We start from the raw sequence: 24,325 nt of genomic DNA, 5'->3' as shown, positions 1-24,325 counted from the left end.
GATCCTGGGCACTTCAAATTAGGTACTACCATTGAACTGGTTTTTGAATTCTCATGTCATTTGATGTGTCACTATGGGTTTTATTCGTATCGAAGATTCGAAAAAATGCAGATTTTGAAAAATAAGTCGGTTATCTCGTCAATCACTGAACCGAATTAGATGTAACAACCGCTAAATGAAATGTCTCGTGAACCAATCGAACGCTGTTGTATATTTTTGGAAATGGCCAACTGGTTTCGGAGATATGACCGGAACATGTTCCAGTTTGTATAAGCCTAAATCCGACCTGAAATGAATAAAACTCATAATGTGACACATCAAATGACATGAAAATTAAAAAAACCAGTTCAATTGTAGTCATTTGATGTGTCCAAGATCACACTGGCCATGTTCCAGTACCCCTGGAGAAGTGACCAGTTTCTGACTAGGGTCAAAATCCATTATGTGGTTCGCGTTTGGCTTTGGTGAAGAGAACACAATCAGCGCAGCCAACGTCGCGAGAGCTAGATTTGGTTGTACAGGTGAGTGTCCTTCACGAAAGCGATCATCGCTGCCAACGTCGAGGGGTCATTACCAAATAGATTTCTGACATTCTCCGGGAGTTAGTGTTGTTCGCGTAGCCTCTGGAACTCCGGGCAGACACACAGCACGTGTTCCACCGCGGCGAAGATGCTGCAAATTGGACAAACCTTACGAAAAGGTGTTCCATCGAAACTGCAGAAGTCTTCGCGTAGCTGGTCCGGAGTATTGAAATGATCCGCTGATCCTTGTACTTGCGGCTGTCTAACCAGGGTCGTACGGTTTCCTTGTTTCCTTTCCTGGTGTAGCGGGGACCGGATGGACCAGATCCCTCCAGTCTGTACACAGTCTCGTTTCCGGGAACACTGCAGTATTCGGGAACCCACGTAAAGACGGTTGAAGGTGGGGCGTACTGTGTAATGGCTTGTATCCAGGGATGGCTCGGGGCCTCGGCTTCCAGCCAGGGGCGGGATGTGCAGTCAAATCGGCCTACTGAAAATCCATCAATGAGATGCAAATGTGTAAGGCTCATTGAGTTTGTCATCTCTTTCGTTCTCCCGCTGTTTAAACGGTTGAAGGAGTGTGACGTCAAACTTCATCATTCATTTTATCAGTCGGAGAACGAAAGAGACGACAAATTTACTGGGCCTCACCTGTTTACGCTCATTGATTTTCCCTATGTGAATTTGGTTCAAGACATCAACAAACCATCGTTGCTTATGGCTTTGTTGTCGTTTGGAACCAGTTATGCGAGGTAGGCAACAATTTTATTGTTCGTATTTGACAGTCACGCAAAACGTGGTCAGCACTCACACATTCATCACGAAATGGTTGCTTTCCAAAGTCGATGACGCATCGACTGAAAGAATTGCTGATGAAGAACAATGAGGAGGACCACACAATGGTTGCTGCCGAGTAAACAGACGATCGCGTGACACACATTGAGAGTGTTCTGCTTCTGTCGACAGCCGAGTGAACACTCATCTTTGAAATTTTATCAGTGTTGAATTTTTATTAGTGTACTTTGGCCCGAAGTCTGCCTTGACCTTCTTCAATTCTTCCATGGTCATAGATGTCAGTCCATGTCCTGTTAAAAAATAAAACTCCGACGCTATATCCGCCATTGCTTCTCCACGCTGTTCCATCTGTTGAAGTATTTAGTCAAATATGGAGCTTACCCAACTAACAATTTTAGCTGCAGATAAGCTTATACAGCCAAAAATTGGCTTATACACCTAATGTTTGCCTGTATAAGCTAGTCTGCAGCTAAAATTGTTTGTTGGGTACTTCCTGTTGAAAGTTGTCTTCACTCGATCATTGAAGTTGTTGTCTCTGTTGTCTGCTCAATGGATTTTTCCTTTGCGTGATGGATAGCTCGATCAGCTCCATCCTTTTTCATTTCCTCAAAGAATGTTTGCAAGCCTCTGATCGATTCTGTGACACTACCCCGAATGTCACTACCCCGAACGCCATAACCCCGAACGCCGTTACCCCGAACGGTACACTACCCCGAACGCCGTACCCCGAATAGTACACTAACCCGAATGACCATTACCCCGAATGGCCACTACCCCGAATTCATTTCCAAAAGCTGTAAATAATAAATTCTTTGGATATACGATTCTTTGAATATATAAAATAGAACATCATTAATTCGTTAAATATATGATAAAGAAGGGAATATTCCCTTCTTTGAAAATATAACAAAAGAAAATAATTAATTCTTTGGATATACGAAAAAGAAGGGAATATTCCCTTCTTTTAATATATAAGGAAAATATATAATCAATAGTTTTTCGCAAGGGATTCGGGGTAATGCCCATTTGGGATAATACTTCTTCTTCTTCTTCGCATTTCAAGCTTATTGCATATCGCATATTAGCTTATTGCGTGCTCTCAACTTAGTGTTCTAGATGCACTTCCACAGTTATTAAATGAGAGCTTTCGATGCCTGTACCATTTTTGCATTGGTATAATTGTGTGGCAAGTCCAATGATACTTCTATGCCCAGGGAAGTCGAGAAATTTTCCAACCCGAAAAAATCCTAGACCGGACCAGGAATTGAACCCAGCCACCTCCAGCATGGTCTTGCTTTGTAGCTGCGCCTTTACCGACTGAGCTAAGGGAGGCCCGATTTGGGATAATACCCAAGTAACCAAAAGTTCCGCATTCAACGATTAAAATCACTTTCAAGTTCCGTAAAGTTCAAATAAAGTTCCGACCGAACCTTCAAGTTCCATAAAGTTCAAATAAAGTTCCGACAGAACTTTCAAGTTCCATAAAGTTCAAATAAAGTTCCAACCGAACCATCAAGTTCCATAAAGTTCAAATAAAGTTCCGACCGAACTTTCAAGTTCCATAAAGTTCACATATAGTTCCAACAGAACTTTCAAGTTCCATAAAGTTCAAATAAAGTTCCAACCGAACCATCAAGTTCCATAAAGTTCAAATAAAGTTCCGACCGAACTTTCAAGTTCCATAAAGTTCACATATAGTTCCAACAGAACTTTCAAGTTCCATAAAGTTCAAATAAAGTTCCGACAGAAGTTCCATAAAGTTCAAATAAAGTACCGACAGAACTTTCAAGTTTCATAAAGTTCAAATAAAGTTCCAACCAAACCTTCCAGTTCCATAAAGTTCAAATAAAGTTCCAACAGAACTTTCAAGTTCCATAAAGTTCAAATGAAGTTCCGACAGAACTTTCAAGTTCCATAAAGTTCAAATAAAGTTCCGACCGAACCTTCAAGATCCATAAAGTTCAAATAAAGTTCCGACAGAACTTTCAAGTTCCATAAAGTTCACATATAGTTCCAACAGAACTTTCAAGCCACATGAAGCAATCCGCACAAGTCTTTATTAGTAACTAAATTTAATGTACGTAAATATTAAATGATCAGTGGTCCGAATAAATCATAATTCTTATATTTATGCAGTGCATCAACATTCTATTAAAACATAAAAAAAAATTAAAAAGTAATTTCCTGGATTCGAACCCGTGTATTCGGCATGCGATCTACTAACGCTAACCACTGCGCCACAAATGTGTTGGAATACCATGCGGGCAAATACCAATTTCAAATTCATCAAGGTATTGTGTTTCGTATGCAAGTCAGTCAGCTGGCACTGAAAACTCCAACAGTAGGCGGGACAACAGCTCGCTTTAATATATTTCAGATGACGCAGCGGTTCGTGCTGGGGCTCTCACGCAGAAGGACTGGGTTTAATTCTTCAAACAGCTCAAAAACTACTAATGCTGATAAATCAATACACATAAAAATACCTGCCTTTAGAAATAACTTTCATAAAAGTGCGAACTAAACATAGAATTTGGTGTAGAGGGCAAAAACCTTTTTTAATTTATTTTCTAAAAGTTCCGTTCAAGTTCCGCCAGAAGCTGCTTAGAATTCTCTTCAATTATGATACCGGAACTTTCAAGTTCTTATAACGACTTAAAAATGAGGCTGCTTAGAATTCTAAAGATCATCACTAACTAAGCTGCTTAAGCCACAAATGGCCTTTTATCAGAACTTTTGGTTACTTGGGTAACGTGTGGAATAATTGTTATTATTGTTATTGTTCAGTGCATAGGCTGTGCCTTCCGCTAAGAAGGCTTATCTAGGGACCAACCCCCTAGTCCTACTGTCCTTCCCGTTGCACTCGTCAGCTCGTGCGATACTCTAGACACACATGGGTGGTCGTATCCGGGTCCTCCCCTGGGTAGGCTCGTGTCCGTCCAGGTTCTGGTACATTAACTTATCTATATGCATGGTAATTATATTTTTTAAACTCACCTTTTGATTACCCAAAAAACAATTCACAGTCACAAATAAACATACACATTGAATAAATGCTGTATAACAGTGTACAATGCTGAATAAAACAAGATGTTGAATTATGTGCTGAAAAAAGCTCATTGAGATCGATAGATGCGCCTTTATTCCGCCGTTTGCTCTGATATGATTAATTTACTTATTAAAAGCTTCATAAACATTTGACTGTCTTCCTGATTCAGAACCAGAAGTTTGATCTAATAACAAACTGAATAAGTGTAATTTTCTCATACATTGTCGCTTTAATTCGACTGTTTTCAATTGCTTTAATAACATGCTTTATTAGACGTCTTATAAATGTTTTCTAGCTCCATTATTAGATTTCATTGCATTGCTTTACAATATTGCTGTATAAAGGTGAAAACAGTCAGCAAAATAGCTCTTATACCACTATGCGTCCATGTTTTAGTTGAATGCTTTGTAAATGCTTTATAAACGACGTATTAGATTCATTATTCCACATCACTTCCCAAAAACAATTCAGAGTCACAAATATTATTATTTATCTTTATTAGGGAGGCTTTCAGCCTTGGGCTGGTTCGCCTCCAATCAAGAGTCACAAATAAGCATATAGATTGAATTAATGCTTTATAACAGTGTACAATGCTGAATAAAACGGGTTGTCAAATTATGTGCTCAGAAAACCTCATTGAGATCGATGATGCGCCTTTCTTTCGCTGATTGCTCTGATTTGATTAATATACTTATTAAAATCTATACAAACGATGACTGTCTTCCTGATTCAACACCAGAAGTTTGATCTAATAACATACTGAATAAGTGTAATTTGCACATACATTGACGCTTTAATCCGACTGTTTCAATTGATTTAATAACATGCTTTATTATACGTCTAATAATTGTTTTCTAGCTCCATTACTAGATTCCATTGCATTGCTTAGCAATATTGCTGAAAAAAGGTGAATACAGTCAGCATAATAGCTCTTATACCACTATGCGTCTATGTTTTAATTGCATGCTTTATAAATGCTTTACAAATGGCGTATTCATTCATTATTCCACAACAGTTCTTCAGGCTAACAACAAAACGAAATTGGTAACATAGTGGTTACCGTTTCCGCTTTCCAAGTAGAAGGTCGCGAGTTCAATCCCAGCCTCAACCCTTTTTTTATTTATGTTCTACTCCTAATTAATTTAAATCGTAATCATAGATCGTATCACTCACGAAAAGAATAGCATCCTTTCCATCGAAATTAGAGAGATGGAGAGGTAACGTTGGTCTCATGTTAAACAACTATGAATGAATTCAAGAGCAAATTTTCATTATGTCGTAAGTAACATTCGCACCGATCCGAGAAAAATAAAGTTTTGTTTTGACGACCGAAAAGTTATTCCTATTTCCAATTAAACACATATAATCTCATAGTGATAGCAATGTTTAACATATTTAGCCGAGTTTTAATCATACAAAGGCAAATTGCTAGCTTTCATGCTAAGAAATACTGGTTTTTGAGTCAAAAGTTATTATACGTCGTTTGGTGGCCCCTATTGTTACTTAAGTCAAAGTGTATTTACCAGGATATTCGGGAGAATTATCAATTACGTCTCCTTACGTGCAGCCTATTCATCATTTTAGGACCACCGAAATCATCTTAGCAACAAACAGTTCGATTTATTCACTTTAATAATGAGAAAGCAAAACGACGAAAGTACACTTTTCACGGGTTTCTCAGTGCTGTTACTTAAGGCAAACGGCATCTCCATAGAAATCGGGTGACTTAAGTAACATCGAAAACTATTTTGATCGGAAGGTGATTACGTCAAAAAGCAATTCGACTGGTAAATAAATTTAAAAATGGGATGTGATCCTATATTCGGACAGTATATAGTGTAATAGCAGGAGCATCGATTGACACTGATAGCTCGACTTTGTTTACCTTTGTTACATTCGACGTAATGAAAATTTGCTCTTGAATTAATCATTCTCACATCTCCTTGAATTAGCTAGAGTTACGGCTGGAAGTGCTGAAAGGTTTTCAGATTCAAGCTTTTATTGCTTATTTAGCTGCTCATATGATGTATTCTAGGATAGCTCAGATGGCAAGGCAAGCGGCTGGTGATCGGAAGTTCATGGTTCGAATCCCATTTAACGACATGTGTGTGTATGTATGTATGTATGTATGTAATAAATTCGCCAGAAATAATGACACAACAAAATCACTAACGAACACAACCCTGCTCGTGCCGTTCTTATTTTCTGATTAATTATCCCCTAGTTGAATAATCGTTTAATAAATGTATAATGATGTAATAATTAAACATTATTTCACATGAGAATCAAGCGTCTATATACACCTTTATACCATCGCTGTTTAAGGAAGTACAGATGGTCTAATAAACGCTGAATAATCAAAAATTTGATCGAATAAGCTCTGTTACAACTTTTGTAAGTCGAATAAAAGCTTCTCGACATACCTTATTCAACACCAAATATTTCGATGTTGTGGTTGAATAAATTCTCCAGATTTGTGTGAACAAAGCCTGAACAGAAGTTATTATTAAAAATAGTACAAGTATTATTAAGCATGCAGTTGAATAAATCGTCAAGAAGTCGTTTCTTCAATAGGCAATTGTTTGTTGGGTATAATGTCGAAAATGCTGAAACTAAATAAAGGTTAGCGATCCATATAAGGTGTGTGCTGCGACGGAGTAGTAATTGAAGGAAATGAGGTTCTGATGTGAAGTAAAATAGGTGAATCAATTAATAATTAGCTGCTAACAGTTACTAATAAATGGGTACGATAAATCACTCATCAATGAGTATTGCCACTCCCACTGAAAAATGGGCAAAACCTTAATCATAAATGGATATTCGATTCCTACCGTGTATTTAAAGTAAAGTTAGGATCTTATCAAACAAGCACACACCTTTTACGATTCTTATCCTACTTACGGTTTCCTGCACATACGACTTTTCCTAGATACAAGCTTCGTCCAGTATACATTGGCTGTCTCCAACCGGCATGATCTTTTCTGTCTGCTTCCTCTTGCCGGTGCAAGTTTAATTCTTCTTTTCTTGTTCGAATTTTCTTTTTCTCCTATTGATCTTCTGGTCGTGTTCCCATTTGTCCTCAGGCAGTTAATATTAGTACATGATAGGAAGAAAGAAAGAAATAGAACAAGTTAAGTGTGAGCCGCATGCATTGGTTACTTATTTGGGTCATGGTGTTGTCTTCCCTATTTATTTGCCTCTATTCGCTCTCATGTCGCAACGTTTAACTCTGGATCAACAATAGAAAAGGGCCCATCAGCACTCGTAAACAAACCGCTCCAAAGCCCCTCACTCACAAAGCGAAGGCCACCCACGCAAACCAACACCATCATCGGATAGGGGAAACTTCCACCTACACGAAGACGGTGTTTGCCCGCGTGAGCAGCCCCCGATCCGTGAGGAACGGGCCCTGGACGGTCTGCCCACAAATGCCGATGGGCCCCCCTCCATTGTTGATCCAGAACTCACCCCCTTCCCTCACACTATTATGGTCGGAAAAGAGAACCCATATTTAGTAATCTATCGCGAACTGCGATGCAGAAGATATTAATAGCAAACTAATCTGGAACTGGTCTAAGACATATGACCCAGTGAGTATTGACACCTCACACTGTTGTGAATGAGCACGGACGCGAGATTTACTAGAGTATTAAATGCAAAACGCAAATTCAAAATAAAACTTGACAAGACATCGTCAATCCCCTTATTCTTGGGCAGGGTCTGACGATGTAAATCTGATTTTGATCAGTGAACGGGCCCCATATAGTACATTTTCTCACTATGAACCTGTCATTTCCAGCCTATCTGAACTATATAATAAATGGAAACCATAACATGGGTTACGCTTCCCCTAAGCGGGCCCTCCGCATCCTGTCTCTGTCTTATCTCAAATACAAAATGCCAATGGTATGAATGTATCTATATATATATTGGAAATGACGTTCAATCAAATAAACCCATACCCCACTCACTTGGCCAGGCTTCAGAATCGTCCAGTGGGCAGTGCGCTCTACACTCCAAGTTCCCTTTCTTTCAAATCCACCCCAAATTTGATATTTTACCCCCCTTTGAGTGTTGATTAATCACAATGAAACATTGTGACAGAGCACGGACTTGAGGTTACTAGAGTATTAAATAATCTAGGTCCTATTTAGGATTATATCTGAAAAATCCAAATTTGGCCAACGCCCACCAATAACGTGTGGAATAATGTTATAAATTTGTAATCGGTAGTTCAACGTTCCATGCACCGATTTTTTAATCCATCACGAGAAATTCTTCAACTCAGGTCGAACAATTCTTCGATAAGGTTTAACAGTTTCCGACTGGTTTAATTGGATTGCATAATAGACCCTTTTACTTTTTAAATGATGAACGAAGTGCTCGAAAACTTGAAGGTTGTCATTTTCTAAAGAGCTATAAAATGGTTTGGAATTGATAAATACATAGTTCCATAAAAGTAAACGTAGTGTATCATCAATAGTAAAGTGAAACTAATCAGAGAGTTTTGTCATGAAAAATATATTAAATCATATGGGTAAAATTTATTGAGAAAATTGGTATTCAGAAGATGTATTATTCAGTGTGCAAGATACTTGCGGACTTGTTTATTTATGGACACCTGTTCTGTAATATAAAACTGAAATATAATATCAAATGACCAACAAAATCTTTTCTTTTCTGGGGAAGAAACAAGAAACAAAACGGGCCAGATTGTTAATTTGGTAAATCTTGGCCTGTGATCTTGGGCGCTTTATTTTACCTATCAGTGTACTCAACACCACTGGCACCGATGAAGTCTGCAAGTAGTAGACGAAATAAGCGTATCTGTCAAAAGATAAGCAATTATAACGGAATCAAGTGGAAATAAATCAACACATTCAAAAAGCTCTTCATAAAGGGATTCCGTAAAGTGGTTCGACAGTTTTTCCTACATCATTTTTTCAGTGTAATCATAAGCGCGCCATTTCCATGTCCCTTCTCAACTGTTATACAGCGAAAGCATGATTCTTCCTCGCGCGCATTTCAAATTTGAAACGTCTAAAATTCAGCGGAAACACTACAGAACCGTACAACAGTTCAAGCCTATGATGGGTCGGCGGGCGGTCGTTTGCCTCTTTCTCCCACACACTGAAATATAGCGGTCGGGAGCAAGAGAGCGTAAAAATATACTTATCGAATCATTCGCCTTCGTCCGTCCCGCGGCATCCCAGTAGATCCCAGTAGAGAAGAGTATTTGTGTTGTGCCCGCCTTGAGTGTATTGCTGCTAGCTAATAGCTGATGGGAAGAACACTTGCATCTCCCCATAATAAAAATAAGAGAATCGGACATCGGTGGCCATCAACAAGCGCAAGAAGGTCTGCAACGAGAAGAGGAATGAATGTCACGGTCCCGCAGGTAAAAGAACCTTTTCCTCATCCTCCTTTTTGGCTTGTTTTCCCCTTTCATTCGTATGCTTCTATTCCTCCCATCCGTGTAGGGAGAGAGTACAACACAACTACTAATGTAGGCATTAGCCACCGGATCGGGAGAACAAAATACTATTCTGAGTGGTTTTTTGGATCTGTTGCGAGAGCAGCAGACGCAACAAGAACGCGGAGAACAACATAAACGATATTTTATTTTCGTGGTGTTTATATATCTACATCTTCCTTTCTATACAAGCAGTTCAAGCAGAGAATGGAATCATAAGAACATCCACCAAGAGCTGTTAGTTGGTTGAGAGTGTTCTGTATAAACCAGGAGGGATACGCATAGCGTTTTGCTACTAAAACACTTGTGAAGAAGAAGTGGCAATTCGGAATAGAGATTTTTAGTTGGAGCCGGAGCGTGCGAAAAGCGGAATGTGTTTGTGAGATAAAATTTGGCGTAATTTGGACGTGCAGATAATATCTACTAAGATTAGTTTCTATTAGTGCATCCGGCAACGCGATTTCCAGTGTTAGTATTTATAATTAGTAACATATCAGCAAGAAGAATGTTTGTCGCCATCAAATCCTCCTGTGCCAATCCGAAAAACCTGTTTTGCTTTGTGTGCGGCAGCTACACACCGTCGCACCACAAGAGATCAATCATGAACATCCCAGTCGTGGAGGCGTACGAGGCATACTTCACCACCCGAACGCTCAAAGACAACTACGTCCATGGTCCGGCTTCGGTGTGCAATGATTGTCATCAGGGTCTGCTGCGGTGGATGAACGGTCAATATCCGAGGCCGCCGCTTCCCTTTTCCGTGCCGATGATATGGAATGCACCGAGCAATCACACCAACGATTGCTACTTCTGTCTCACTAAGACGGCCGGGGAAGGAAAGAACAAAGTTGCACTCTATCCCGGCAGCATCCCGTCGGCGATGCGACCTATCCCGTGCGAAATGGATCCCATAACACCGCTTGTTCCGACCTCTTGCTCTCCGCCAATGGTCACCAAGAAAACTGTCAATCAAATAGACGTTCAAAAAGCGCCAGCTCCCCCCAACTGGACGGTGAGCGTTAAGAAAGTTAAGCTGGACCACACTCAACCGCAGCCACAGATCCCAACTATCCCTCTGGAGCCACCGCCGGCACTACCGAAACCGGTCCAACTCCCTCAGCTTAATGATCAATTCATGCAGTCCAAACAGAAAATTAAGTCGCTTCCAACGGTGCAACCACCGTTTTCGGTAAAACAGCAGCGAAAGGTTAAAATTCGATCCCCTGCCCAGCTGCAGGAACAACAGGAAGAGTTGCGGACGCCGCCCCAGCAACCAAGGATGGCCCAGATCAACAACTACCAGTACAATATGTCAAGCCCTAATATCATGCGTACGCCGCCCAGTCAGATTGGGACTAACCGTCCGCTAGTGGATCCTCGTTCGTATTGTCAACCGATTCTACCGAGTAAGTAAACGTATTTTTTAAATTTATTTGTCGCGTACTTTTTCAAATGGACCAAACATTTCCGCCATATTGAGTAACACTAGGTTTGAAACAATACGTTTAAGCGCTGTCCAGACTGAGCAGTTATAACATGTTATAACGGTTGTCAAATACAGAACAGAACATTAACAACACTATTTTGCACTAGTTAAATAATGGTGAACATTAAGCAGGAATGGTAAAAATCACACTTGTATTTTGATTTACGTGTTAGTAGGGGAAATGGATGTAATTTCGGCCTAAATGCCCCTTATTTGAGTCCATACATAAATTCAGCAATCGACTAAATTTTCAACATTAGAGCCATTTCCCCTATATGGAAACAATCACATATGTCGTTTTGACTAGTCAAGTTGTACAACAAAAAATAAATTCAAAATTAATAAAACTTGAAATAAGGAGTTAAACTAAAACGTAATAATATAGCCCATGGCTAAAAGCCTTGTAAATAAAGAAAAAAAAAAAATAGATGAAATGGCTCTAATGTTGGCCTATGGATCTAAGATTGGGCCCATCGCTGAAAATCTGATATTTATCAATTTTATCTAGATGAACGCGTAATTGGGATGGTTCTAATGGATATTTTTGGTCGCTATGGAAAATTTAGTCGATTGCTGAATTTATGTATGTGCCCAAATTAGGGGCATTTAGGCCGACATTACATCCATTTCCCATATCTAGCATCTAATACGGCAACTCGTAACTCGCATTTGAAACCCGTTCACTCAAATTCGCCAAAAAGGTGGGTCACTCATAGAATGAGTAAAATTGTATTCAAATATGAGTAAACGTCACTCGTATATGAGTATATGTCATATTTGATAAAAATTTACACATCCTACGAGTAACCTACGCTTTTGCGAATTTGAGTGAACGGTACTCAAATATGAGTCAGCCTAATTTACCGTGAAGTTTGTTTTGATGGCAGGCAGCGTTGTCAAATTGTGTTAAGCTTATTGTAAAGAGCCTGAATTTATAAAGAGGTGACATCTTATCCATTTGACAGGTCTTCTGCTCGTTTGGAATGACTTTTTCCTATGACTTTGACAGACAATCGATTGTTCCAATTTTTACATGTCGTCTCTTTATAAATTCAGGCTCTTTAGCTTATTGGTATCAAAGGTTTTGAGGAATTCCCGCATAAACAATAACCATAAGAAGCGCCTAACCACCAATTCGGGATATCATCCCAATTTTATGTGGTATAGTCGCACCATCTAAGATATCGTCAGTATATGGTACACGTGTATTAGGGTTGGTATTTATCGGTATTTACTATTTTAATTAATTTTATATTTTGTTCCGTTTTTGAAAGCGAGAATTTTAACTTTTGGACTATGATTCGAAATTCCGAAAGAAAACTCCGGGAATGTTTGAATTAGCTTCAGAAGGAAGCTGAAAAACATCCAGAAAAATAAGAAATAAGCTCTCTTCGATGAAGTTTGATGATAGTTCTAAAAAAGTCGGAAAAACATCCGGAGAACTTCCAAGACAGGAATTGAGAAACTTCTAGCGAAAATTTAAAGAAACTATCGGAGAATCATCCAAAGGAAGCCAGAAAAGTTTCGGAAATTCGGGAATGCTCCTGGAAATTTCCAGGAGAAGTCAGAAGAAGCTCGGAAAAACCTTTCAATAGAAGTAAAAAAAAAACTATGGCTTATGGACAAACTTCCAGAAGGCGAAGAAAGAAACTTCTAGTAGAAGTTTAATTGAACTTCCTGGAGAAGACGGAAGAAACTTCCTAAGGTAGATTGGAAGAAACTTCTGGAGAAAGTCTGGAGAAACAGGGACATAATTCCGGAAGAAAGAGAGTTCTGGGGGATGTTCTAATAAAATTTTCCTGATATTCATAAAACATTCTTGAAGACCCCGCAATGCCCCGGAACATTCCTGAAATGCACTTAGGAATATTCCATAATTTCACGGAATTCCTTAAAAGTTCCTGCAATTTTCCTGAAGTTAATGGGATTGTTTTGGAGTTCTCTGATCATCCTCCATGTACTCGGAACTTCCCTGATTATAGAGGCTACCGGAATATCTTGAAGGTCTCTTGACTTTCTGGTGGAAACTAACGATTTTAAATTGGCTCACTACTTGACTAGCCTATTGGCATAGAGGTAACTCTAAGACCAGTAGGTCCCGAAGAAACGTGCTCAACTTTTTGGCTCAGCTCTGGTACTATCTTCGGTCCCAAGCAAATCGATGCACCCCTTGAAACATAGGAAAATCCACGAACCCCTCATTTTATCTGTCAAACTTTCATAGCGAATCAAAACAAAAAAAAAATTCCATACGATTCGATGGTAGCAAAACGTCATTATCATTTTCATATCATTTCCATCTGCTGGTCGAACGTAAATTCATCAATAATGTTGCAGGACCGTCTTCGCAAAATCCACCCGCAAGGCGGACATCTCGGAACGGAAATGTTGTTTCTACTCCCGGGTCATCTCAGGTTTCGAAAAACAAAACAAAATGAAGAGCTGTTAAAATACCGGGTTGCCAAATAAGGCATGATTCACAAGCAAAAAAACAGTTCAATGACTTCTTGGCACTGCCGGTACAGCTACGGCCTAGGGGCACGCAATAACCTTTAACTCCAACGCAGGCAACGGCTGTAATTAAATTAATTCCATTGATTCCAATGTCGAACATTAACTACTTTTGAACCTCATCAATTACAGTTGAAATTTCGTAATTAAAGTACATTAATTACATTTTCGATACTCCAATTGTTAGTGGATAGCGTTGTTATCTCAAGACGAAAATCCATAGGGGATCGATATGCGCTTATAGGCAGTGTATAGGTGATCCTTCTTAAAAGTTTTAATTCCAACGGAACGATAAAATTAATTATATGATTTGAGTAGTAGCTATACTGAAGATCCGAGAGATGTCGCCCCTTCAGTGGTAGGAAAATCATTTTTGCAGTATGGAGAATATCAGAAAATCCACGATTGGTGACTAAACATGCTTTCACAGAAAAAAACAAATACATAAACGAGTGTTTACCTTATCACCATAGTAATGTACTCGTGCAATTTTCGGGCATCTAAAACTGCCGATAAAGACGATAATGAATAAAAAGTGAAAATTTTCATGCACTTCCAAATGGTTTCTTACCATTCCCATACATTAAAAGTGACTGGCCCTCTTGATGTGGATGATGTCAAAAACAACAAAACATGATTAATTTGATTACACCGGCAAATATTATAAATTAACAATATGGTCCACTCTTCTATTATCCCCAAGACACGATGATACCTGACGCTAGCGCCACTAGTGATACGAAGAATAGACTAGTACACTGTGAATTGAGCACTTAGCAGTTTACAGCTCAGTATCAACAAGTCTATCGAAAGCAACACACAGTTGAGTCTAATTTTACTCAGAATTGTGAAAGATATGTGTGACAAAGACGGTGAGTTCACCATGTTATATCTTCATTTTATTCCAGCAACCTTATCTTCCAGCAGACGCTCTGAACAGCAATTTCAACATTTATAAAATAAAAACTACATTTGCCAGCAACACTGACTGGGTGTATCCTATTGCTTACCTTCCCTACTACCATAATTCCTAAATTCCCGAGACATTTATGAGGGGTCGTAGAGTTCTCTGCATCTCTCTTAAGTAAATGTTGGACTAATATACCTTTCCTATCCCTACCGGTTGTAAGGACGAGGCTAGGACAAGCCTTAACTGTTGGAGCGGGATATGTCTTTATCTGGGAAATAGTAATTATTTCCTACTTACTATCTGTCCAGTAATAGACATCCGTCTTGCTCTTAATAGTTTTGAATTCGTACCACCTACGATATTGTGCAACTTGTTCGATGCTAATGCTAATTGGTGCAAAATAAGTGTGTAACCACCCCTTGATACACACCTGATTACGGCTTCTCTGTTCGGACTGTTTTCGAACTGTAAATCACAAAAAAGCCCGAACATAGCTTTTGCGACAAATTAACCATAATTTGACTACATTTCGTAAGTCGCAGAGAAAAATCAAGGCCTACTTTGATCAAATTAACGCTGAAATCAATCTTACGGATCTTCTAAATCTTCCGGCGGCTAATCCGGGGACAACTCGGAGCCAACGACCTGCTGCATATATCAAAAATCACCATATTTTATTACATTTCATATAGAATCTACCGGCGGACCATCTGGTGACTATTGGGAACCAATAACCAGCTTATGTGTCAAAAATCACAATTTTACCACCGACAAACCGACACGAATGACCATTGAAAAAACAATAAAATTTCTGACCAAAGCACACTACTGACATCTGGTTCCGTGTTCGCAGGAAATATTTAGCTAAGCCATGAACCAGCATTCAAAAGTTATGAATTGGTTCGTGTCTGATCTATTCGGGACAAATTATTTTTATCTAGATCAAAAAACCTATGGTTTTGAAAGTTCCGAAAGTTCGGATCACTGCACATTTAAATTGGCCGTTTACGATTTTCGGGCATAAGTCAGAATTAAGTGTCATGTCGGTTTGTCGGTGATTTTACTTCATTCCATGTAGATGCCTGCTTTGATCAAAAATACATAGTAATCCAGATTAAGGTTGATCCGGGTCACCGGAGGACCTTCCGGTGGACATTCAGTATTTAGAACCAGGTTGTGGGTTTTCAACCAAGCGATCTGATTTTCTGCGAGTGACTAGTTCTCCATTGACCCTACTCACATGCCAAAAATCAGATCGACTGGTTCAAACCCCGTCGAGAAAAGCGGCGGGTGCAGCGGTGGGTAACGCGTTCTTGGGGGGATAGCTGTATTTTTTTTAATATTAATCAGCATTACCCATAGATGCTTGTTGCTGTGGATTTCCAGCATCACTTGTTCTATACGACTGGTACCTTTTCTCCCCCCTAATGCCCTCTCGGAATCGCGGAATAAAACCGGAACCACTTGGCCAATCTGTTATAATTTTCAGTAGATCATAATTTCTAAAAAAATTCTGCTTACTGTGAAAATTTCAGTCAATTTCATGGTGAAACAAAAAAAGTTATACCCATGCAAACCTTGCTTTTCGTATGCCTGTTCGTAAGAATAAAAACCGCAAAAAATCTCGCTATAGGCCCTCCCCAACAGTAAAGCAGGTGGTGTTCATTTGAAACGCCAATAACACCCGGTCTTCAGCCACCTTCAGCCAAGATGTCCCAATACTCCAAATACCAACTACAGCACCACCTAGAGCCGCGAATGTGAAAGTGGCTCGTTTCCCCATACCTTTTGCCGATTTTCCCCATACAAACTTCAAGCCATTTGAGCGATGGTATTCCCGTATTCCCGTGAACCAAATTTTGGCAGGGTGTTTCTAACCCCCAAACTACCATTTCAGGGGGTAGCGTTTGAAATTCCAACCTTGATTTTTTTCCATATAACGCTGAAACACTCTAATACACACACACACATACACATACATTTACACGACGAATGGCACAGAAGTCCAAAGCAATTCAGGCGTAACATTTGATAACGGCACAAAAACTTTTGTAAACAAAAGTTGTAAGGCCCTTTACACGCGAACCGAAGTACGCCCACGCAAACCAATACAATAATCAGAAAGGGGAAAATTTCCCCCGCCCGATGATGTTGTTGGTTTACGTGGGCGTTCTTCGGTTCGCGTGTAAAGGGCCTTACAACTTTTGTTTACTAAAGGTTTTGTGCCGTTATCAAATGTTTCGCCTGAATTATCCTTTGTTAGACCCGTCGTCTATTGAATCATCAGTCTTCATCGAACTTCTATTGATACAGGATACAATTCAATTTTAACCAACCAACGGCGTCAAAGCGATCCAATAATCTGTTTCAGTAGATCTATTTTTCTATTTTCAATTATACCTACGGTATATTACGTAAATTCGTTGATTTATCTTTGAGATCTTTCGCTTCTACTTGAGTAGAATGGAAAATGATTGAAAAACGAATCCAACACAAACGACGACGTTCCGGGAGAGGTATTTAACATCTACAAAGATGGTGATAACGTTTTTATGGCAGCGGAACAATACTAACGAACAAATCCTCTTTTGTCACTCCCATTTTCAGTTGCCACTGCTCTTCCGATCGAACCGATCGTAATCGAAATTGACGATGACGAACCCGAAGAACGGAGTAAACCCATCACCGTGACCTCACCATCCAGCCGGACGACAAGTGGTGCTCCCATCCGTCGGACTGGGGCGCCATGCTCATCGAAAATCCAACCGGCTGCCAAACTGATGGCGGTACCAGTTTCATCCCTCCTTCAACATCAGCAGAACACTGTGTCGGCCAATGTGGTTTCAAGTACCAGTACCATCCCCTCGCACAATGGACCACACCTGCTGACGGACGTCGACCTAATTTCGTTGATAAGTGACCTCGGGCTGCCAAAGGACCGTGCTCGACTGCTGATCGATCGGTTGCGCGCGCGAAACCTGATAGACAGTCGATCCGTACTCAGCGACGTAGACCGAATCCAAGAGGCGCTCACCAACACGATTGCTGCACTTTACTAAGAACGACTGTGCTAATTACCAGTACCACCTACCTTTATCATATCTGAGACAACTTTGAACAAAAGGCTGAAAGCGTAAATACGTGCGAAACTGAATTCCTATCCTCTGCACTGTGCTGCCTAGTCCGCGGAACGGACTACGCACGAACTGTATTATTACCTTTATTTTATGTGGTATTATTGAAGTGAACTGATCTGAGAATGTACTTAGTTTTTAGTTTGAATTGCTACAGATGATGTGCCATGGGCCACTGCGAAGGCGTGGGCGCATTTTACTTTTTGATAATAAATGCTACTGATATCATTCCAAACAATACTGTGGGGTGTTTTAATTCAAGTGATGACGGCAAAGGATGTGATATTTTCGAATTCCAACACAGGCGCCATTCCTTTCAAAATTGTTATTGTTTAATTTTTGTTTTCCTAGTTTCATCAATACTATTGTTTTTACCTACATCGCCTATCACTGTTGGTTTATTCTTGTGTTAAACAATGTTTGCTATTCATACGTAAAATTGTCTTTCTAGTCATTGATACTTAAACGCTATTAAGGAATACTACGTTACCTTGTTTTTTGCTGCATGTATAACCCGATTCAACTAATACGCGGTTTCACTACATTTAACTTGTCCTAGACTACCAGCAGAATCGCCTCCCCCACAAAACGCCTTCGGCTTCCAACCTTGCGTAATGTTTCCTATACAAAACGTTCATTCAGTCTGTATGTCCTGTTTGCTCATTTCTTCTTTAATCTGCAAATACTATTGGATCTAGTTGACTATCTTGTTCTGTTCTGCCAGAAACTAAATGAACTTGGATTGTTCTACTCTGCTTGAAGTAAAACCAAAATGCACAATAATTGTTGTCGAGGTACCATGTTTAAAAAATAAAATAAAATGCTTGTTCTATTATGTAACTCATTTAAAAAATCAGTCATGCTTGATAAAGGTTGCAGCTTTGCTCAATTGACAATTTAACTCAATAATATTTCTTAAAAATATTTCATATAATAAAAAGCCTAACCGGTAAAATAAGGAATGTGAGGAAGGAATTGCAAATCACAACACAGGTATTCCGACGACGCAGTAATTGCCTACCGAAGTTCCTATTCCTTCGTTTTCTAATTTAAGTATAGTATCACCTCCGACTTTATCATCTTAACACACAGATTCACCAATTCCAAGTGGTGCCCTCAGTGTAGCAGATTGGCGGAATGGCTGAAAACCGTCGTTTCAAAAACGTCCTCCTCGTCGTCGTCATCGTCTTCATCGTCGCGATGATTGCGCGCAACACCACCTTTGCGGTACTGTTGCTGATTATTGCAGTCTGGGCTGGGGCGAAGGCGATGCCCGTTGCTTCGTTGATGGTGGTGGAGCAGATTGTTGGCCAGCTCGCCACTGAGCAGTGATTCGGCATCCTCGTCGAAACAGCGAACCGGATAGGCCACACCGTCACCGGTGCTGGAAAAAAAAGAGGAAATGGATGATGCAGTTTTACTGTACATAATGGCATCGCTGAAATCATTCATGTTGATCTTCGTCAAGCTTCGTCTACAATTTGGACTTCTACATCAACACATGTCAGGCAGCCTTCAGGTTCAATTGGATAAACTTGGTGAGTTCGTTCCATTTTGTAATTTTTTATCTTTTCAAACATGCAACGTTGGTTGATCACATTTTTGTGGTGCGTTACTGGTATAAGATCTACCACTGAACCCTAGTCGTGACAACTTCAAACTAGGGAATCAGGATTTTCTAGTAATCAAAGGAACACATTTTAGTCCTTGTTACTTTTTATGAATTAATAATAGTGACAAGACTGGGGTAGTGACCACCGCGCCGTTATGCATTTCTATATTATATATTTCAAATAAAAATATTGTTTATGTTCATAGATTTCACATAATCCTTTTCCCTTTGTCCTTCTCCTTTTCCTTTCCCTCTTCTCTTTTCAGAAAGCGAGTAATGCCGCTATAGCCATAAGTTATAAAAGGCTAGGACAAGAGTTAGTGCTCATGTCCCAACGGCCAGAAGAAAATGGAACCTTTCTAGCTTTGATGCTTCCAACGACCAACCAATCATATAATTACCAATATCGGAACGTACGGTACGAATGTCCACGTTTCATCCATTTATTAAATTCTGAAGCATCTGAAGCCGATTTTTTCTGAATCATCTTGCCCCTTAAATGCTGCACAGTAGGCCTGGCCGTTTTAATATTTGTGACGCATCTTCGATGTGAAACAGGTATCAAATAGACAAGATATATCATTTTCCAGAATGCTTTCAAGAACTGGCTGTGTTGGTGTTACATTAGATTAGACATAATAGCATCGCTGAAATCACGTAACATAATCAACCCAAGCTGTTACTGAACTTGAAATGAATTACAAAATCCTCTCCCAGCATGATCCACAACTTTTTGGTCCGTCTTATAGGAGTGCTTTACCGGTCTCGTGGAGCGGATTGCCTCGACAGAACTGAGACTGTCCGTAAAAATAAAGTAGTGATCTGGTGCAAGTGGGGCGACAGTTTCTAACATATTATGTATTGCCGCCAGCTCAGCAACATATACATACGGAACAAGGAGCTTGAAGCATTCGACAGGCGCTATGAAATTCGTTATAAAAACCAAAGCCAGCGGATGCCTCTATTAGCGATCAATCTGTGAAGAACGGTGTTGCGGAATCAACTTGGCCAAACTTTGCAGCGAAAATTGACGGAGCAATCTTGGAGCGATGATGATCACGAATCTCCGCCGTCATGGATACATCAAATTAAAGTCGGAGAAGCATACACCATACACACCAAATTTTAGTTTTCATTATCAGTAAAACGGTTTGCTGGATCATGATCAGCAACAAAAAAGTTTTACTGAAAAACAGCAAACGATATTTTTACCGAAAAATTCAGCTAACATAAACGGTTTGCTGGACACCCAGTAAAGAGCTGTCAATCTGTTCACAGTCGCAAGTATTTGCATTTTTTGTACGATTCGTACACACCAAATTTAAATCGCTGAAACTCAGCAGAATTTTGCTGATTTTAGACTTGATGAAAGATCAGCAAACTTTCCAGCAAAATAATGCTGCTGAATTTTTCAGCAATTCCAACTTCTGTCAAAATGACAACATTTTACTGATATTCAGCAAACATTTCAGCAATATTTCTTCACTGATTATTCAGCAATTAAAAATTCTGACAGCTGACAGCATTTTGCTGAATAAACTCAGTAAATCGAATTTATTTTCACTTGGGGCTGGCAGCTTCTGTTAAAGATTTTTGATACAAATACACAAATTTTGTCTTTAGTTATTATCCTAGAATCTTTTCCATGCATAGTTTATTCAAATTTATTATAGCCAGTGCTCTTACCAACATAATTTTATATATTTCTAGTTTTGTTTACCTCCTCCTCCTCGGTGGTTTATATACCATACTCTAAAACCGATAAAAGCGTTGTCCGGTACAACGTTAGAAGATGTTGGGGATGGGCTCCCCACCACGTTCCGGTGATTGTTCGGCGAAAATTGATCCTTTGTTGGCATTTCTGTTTCAGATACTCAATGTGGGATCTCCAGATGCATTTGGAACCGAACCAGACTTAAAGATGTTTGGAGGACATAGAATGAGTGATCGGTTTACCCAAAATTTGAAGCTTCGGTTGTGCTGGGCTCTGCTTCCTAGAAACGACCAACTCAGTTTTCTCCGTGGAGAATTCGATACCTAGCTGAATAGCCCAAGTAGACAAATTGTCTAAGGTATCATGTAAGGGTCCTTGCACGATCATCTAAACAATTTATAGGACCTGAACCACAGACAAACAAGTTGTTCATTGAACAAACATTCAACGGACAATTTAAAAGTATCATAGTTGGTAGTGCCGCCACCTGTGGCGTTCATAGTCAATTCCCTTGCGTTTGACGTTTATACACTACCGCCATCTGTTCAGCGTAGTACCCACCACAATGTTTTCAACAGATGGCTGTAATGTTTTAGCAACTATGTTTTACAGTGAGAATTATTCAATGTGTTATGTCTGATTGTCTGTGCCTGAACCATTCTGTGGGGTCTCTCCAAGCTCCATCAAGATGGAATTAAGGAACTAGAAAAAGATGATGATAGATTGTAATTGGAATAATACTGTTACAAGAAAGTTTATGATGCCAAATGCATCAAACACAAAAAGGGCACTGTACAGCCAAATATCATCTAGGACTAATTAATAAAAGTCGATGATGATATTTGTCAGTTTTGTACCGAGGAAACATTTCAAGCTGAACATTGCATTAGGTCCTAAGAAACATTGATCGATTCTCTTCGTCGACTTTCTCTTTCGTTAATAACTTGATCACAGAACCGTTTCTTGATGTGTTTGTCATATTAGATGCTAGATAAAAGCTTCTTTTATCGATCTGTGTGCTGAAAATACCTGGGAATGTCTTTACATGGCCGTGGGGATGCAAAGAGAAAGTCGACGAAGAGAATCTGTCAATGTTACTTAGGACCTAATGCAATGTTCAGCTTGATTTGCTGTTGAATTTGAACTACTTGCCAAACATTGCAAACCGATGTGCAAATCCCTTGGAAGAGATCATATCGAAGCCCGATGAAATCAACAGCAAATTTGAGATTGTATTGCACATCGTTGTTGATGTACTGTGCTTTGAACTCGAAATGTGAAGCATACTGAAATCAAAAATCTATCACTTTGAATTTAACTAATTTATCCTCGGAGCATTATCATGTTTGATGAATATGGATTTAAATAATATATTGCCTTGTTCATACTGCAAGTCTTGTTATATGTTATTTAGAATATGACCATAGAACATATTTACTCTTTTTTAGCAAAAGCCAACTGAATTTCTGTGGAAAGCAACGCGAGACGGTAGTTCGTTATCTTACCCCTACGGAAACCAAACTGAGTATCTGAGAGTAGGTGGTCCAGGCGAAAAAGGATCATTTTCTCCAACAGTTTTCGTATGCACGACAATATCGCGATGGATCGGTACGAGTTGCAATCTGGACGCGGGTGTGACAGGCTTTTTAATGGCTATTACTCTCACCCGCCTCCAATCACCAGGAACAATATTGTGCTCCAGGAACTGACCAAACAAGTTCAACATGCGCCTCTTAGTGACGTATGGGAGGTTCTTCAACAAGTTGAACTTGATTCTAACCGGCGCCGGTGGTGTAGTGGTAAGCGTGACTGCTTTCTAATACCCCAATGGGTCTGGGTTCAATCCCAGCTGAGGTCGGTGGGATTTTTCTGAGGCATAAAAATCTCTGGTCACGTCTTCCTTCGGAAGGGGGAAGTAAAGCCGTTGGTCCAGGCCCATGTGTGTTGTGAATGGGTGCGATATCCTACGCAGGTGTGGAAGCTGCCTTCCTTCCTGCACATTCGATTGTCGTCAATGGATGGCAATCGATGTCCGTCGGTGATTGGCACTAGATTGCGGAACAGAGACCGACGTTAAATAAAGGAAAGAAGAAGAAAGAACTTGATTCTATCAGCCCCCGGAACCAAATTGCCACACGAAAAGAGCGCGAGTGGGAGTTCCAGAATTGAAAAAGGCTGACCGATTTCAAGGTTTCGCGAGGAATTATCCGTGCCGTCACGGAATCAGGACACACTTTTCGCACGAACTTGAGAATGCAACGATCTGAGTACTCCTCACTCTCCTCCTCCTCACAGAGCGTATTCATTGACGTCTCGCGCGATAATCCGTCCACGAATTGCCACCAGTATCCACGATTCTTGACTTTGATAACGCTCTGGAGTTCGCGTTCAAGAGCCGAGTACGCTTCGAAATACTCGGGTGTTCCACGTTTCCGGAAAAGCTTTACGATGAACCTCAGTGCATTGCTGGTCGAAGATCGCAGCAGGCCACGCATGAAATCTGACGTGCTTGTAGGCTCTTTTCATGCACCATCAATGTAGAGTGCGCTAGCCGATTTTAAGAGGGAATGTCATCCAATCCATTTGTTTACATCATAATGACTATTTTTAAAACTCAAAAAATGTACATTTTATTGTACAACTTGCAAATTTCCAGCAGGAGTGGTCTCATTTTTTGATAATCTACAGATCTGAACTGTTTACAGCTGAAATAACCACACATTGAAAAGCCGGAAGATCATAACCGCTGGGACAATTTTATAAATCGTAATTTTTATCATCAAAATATACGGAAGGACCAGCCGGATCACTGCAAACCTGATACAGAAAACAAAATATTCCACGCAGTGTTGGCAAAATCAGAAATCAATTGATATTTTTCCGCTCTCATGCGCTCGCAATATCACGCGTGATATTGGAACAAAATATCCAGAACAACATGTGAAAAGGGCATACAAGCTTTTTGTAAACAAACCTTCTTATGCCTTTTTCTCGCCACCCATATGACACCAACGCAAACCTTTAACATCACCGGGTAGGGGACACTTTCCCCTTCCCGGTGATATTGCTGGTTTGCGTGGGCGACCCTCGGTTGGTGAGAAAAGGGCCTACAAAGGTTTGTTT

At 39.9% G+C, this 24,325-nt stretch overlaps 2 protein-coding genes across 3 annotated transcripts in view; one reads left to right on the top strand and one right to left on the bottom strand.

Annotated features, from left to right (window-relative positions):
- Positions 1–9,659: 9,659 nt before the first annotated feature.
- LOC135709639 (uncharacterized) lies at positions 9,660–18,112 on the top strand. Its single transcript, XM_065232023.1, has 3 exons — positions 9,660–9,760; positions 9,843–11,241; positions 17,350–18,112. Exons 2-3 carry the CDS (start codon positions 10,341–10,343, stop codon positions 17,799–17,801), a joined length of 1,353 nt encoding a protein of 450 aa, XP_065088095.1. The 5' UTR covers positions 9,660–9,760; positions 9,843–10,340; the 3' UTR covers positions 17,802–18,112.
- A 93-nt stretch (positions 18,113–18,205) lies between these two features.
- Positions 18,206–24,325, bottom strand: part of LOC135709495 (palmitoyltransferase ZDHHC15) — a 45,001-nt gene continuing 38,881 nt past the window's right edge. For both annotated transcript variants that reach the window (XM_065231873.1, XM_065231870.1), the window contains exon 6: positions 18,206–19,260. In XM_065231873.1, the coding sequence (XP_065087945.1) occupies positions 18,993–19,260 (268 nt within the window). In that variant the 3' untranslated portion in view covers positions 18,206–18,992. The remainder of the gene's footprint in view (positions 19,261–24,325) is intronic.

This window comes from Ochlerotatus camptorhynchus, unplaced genomic scaffold, assembly GCF_037179485.1.
Source record: "Ochlerotatus camptorhynchus isolate MF236.1 unplaced genomic scaffold, CSIRO-AGI_Acam_v1.1 ptg000361l, whole genome shotgun sequence".
NCBI lineage: Eukaryota > Metazoa > Arthropoda > Insecta > Diptera > Culicidae > Ochlerotatus > Ochlerotatus camptorhynchus.
This window is presented reverse-complemented; position numbering and strand designations above follow the sequence as displayed.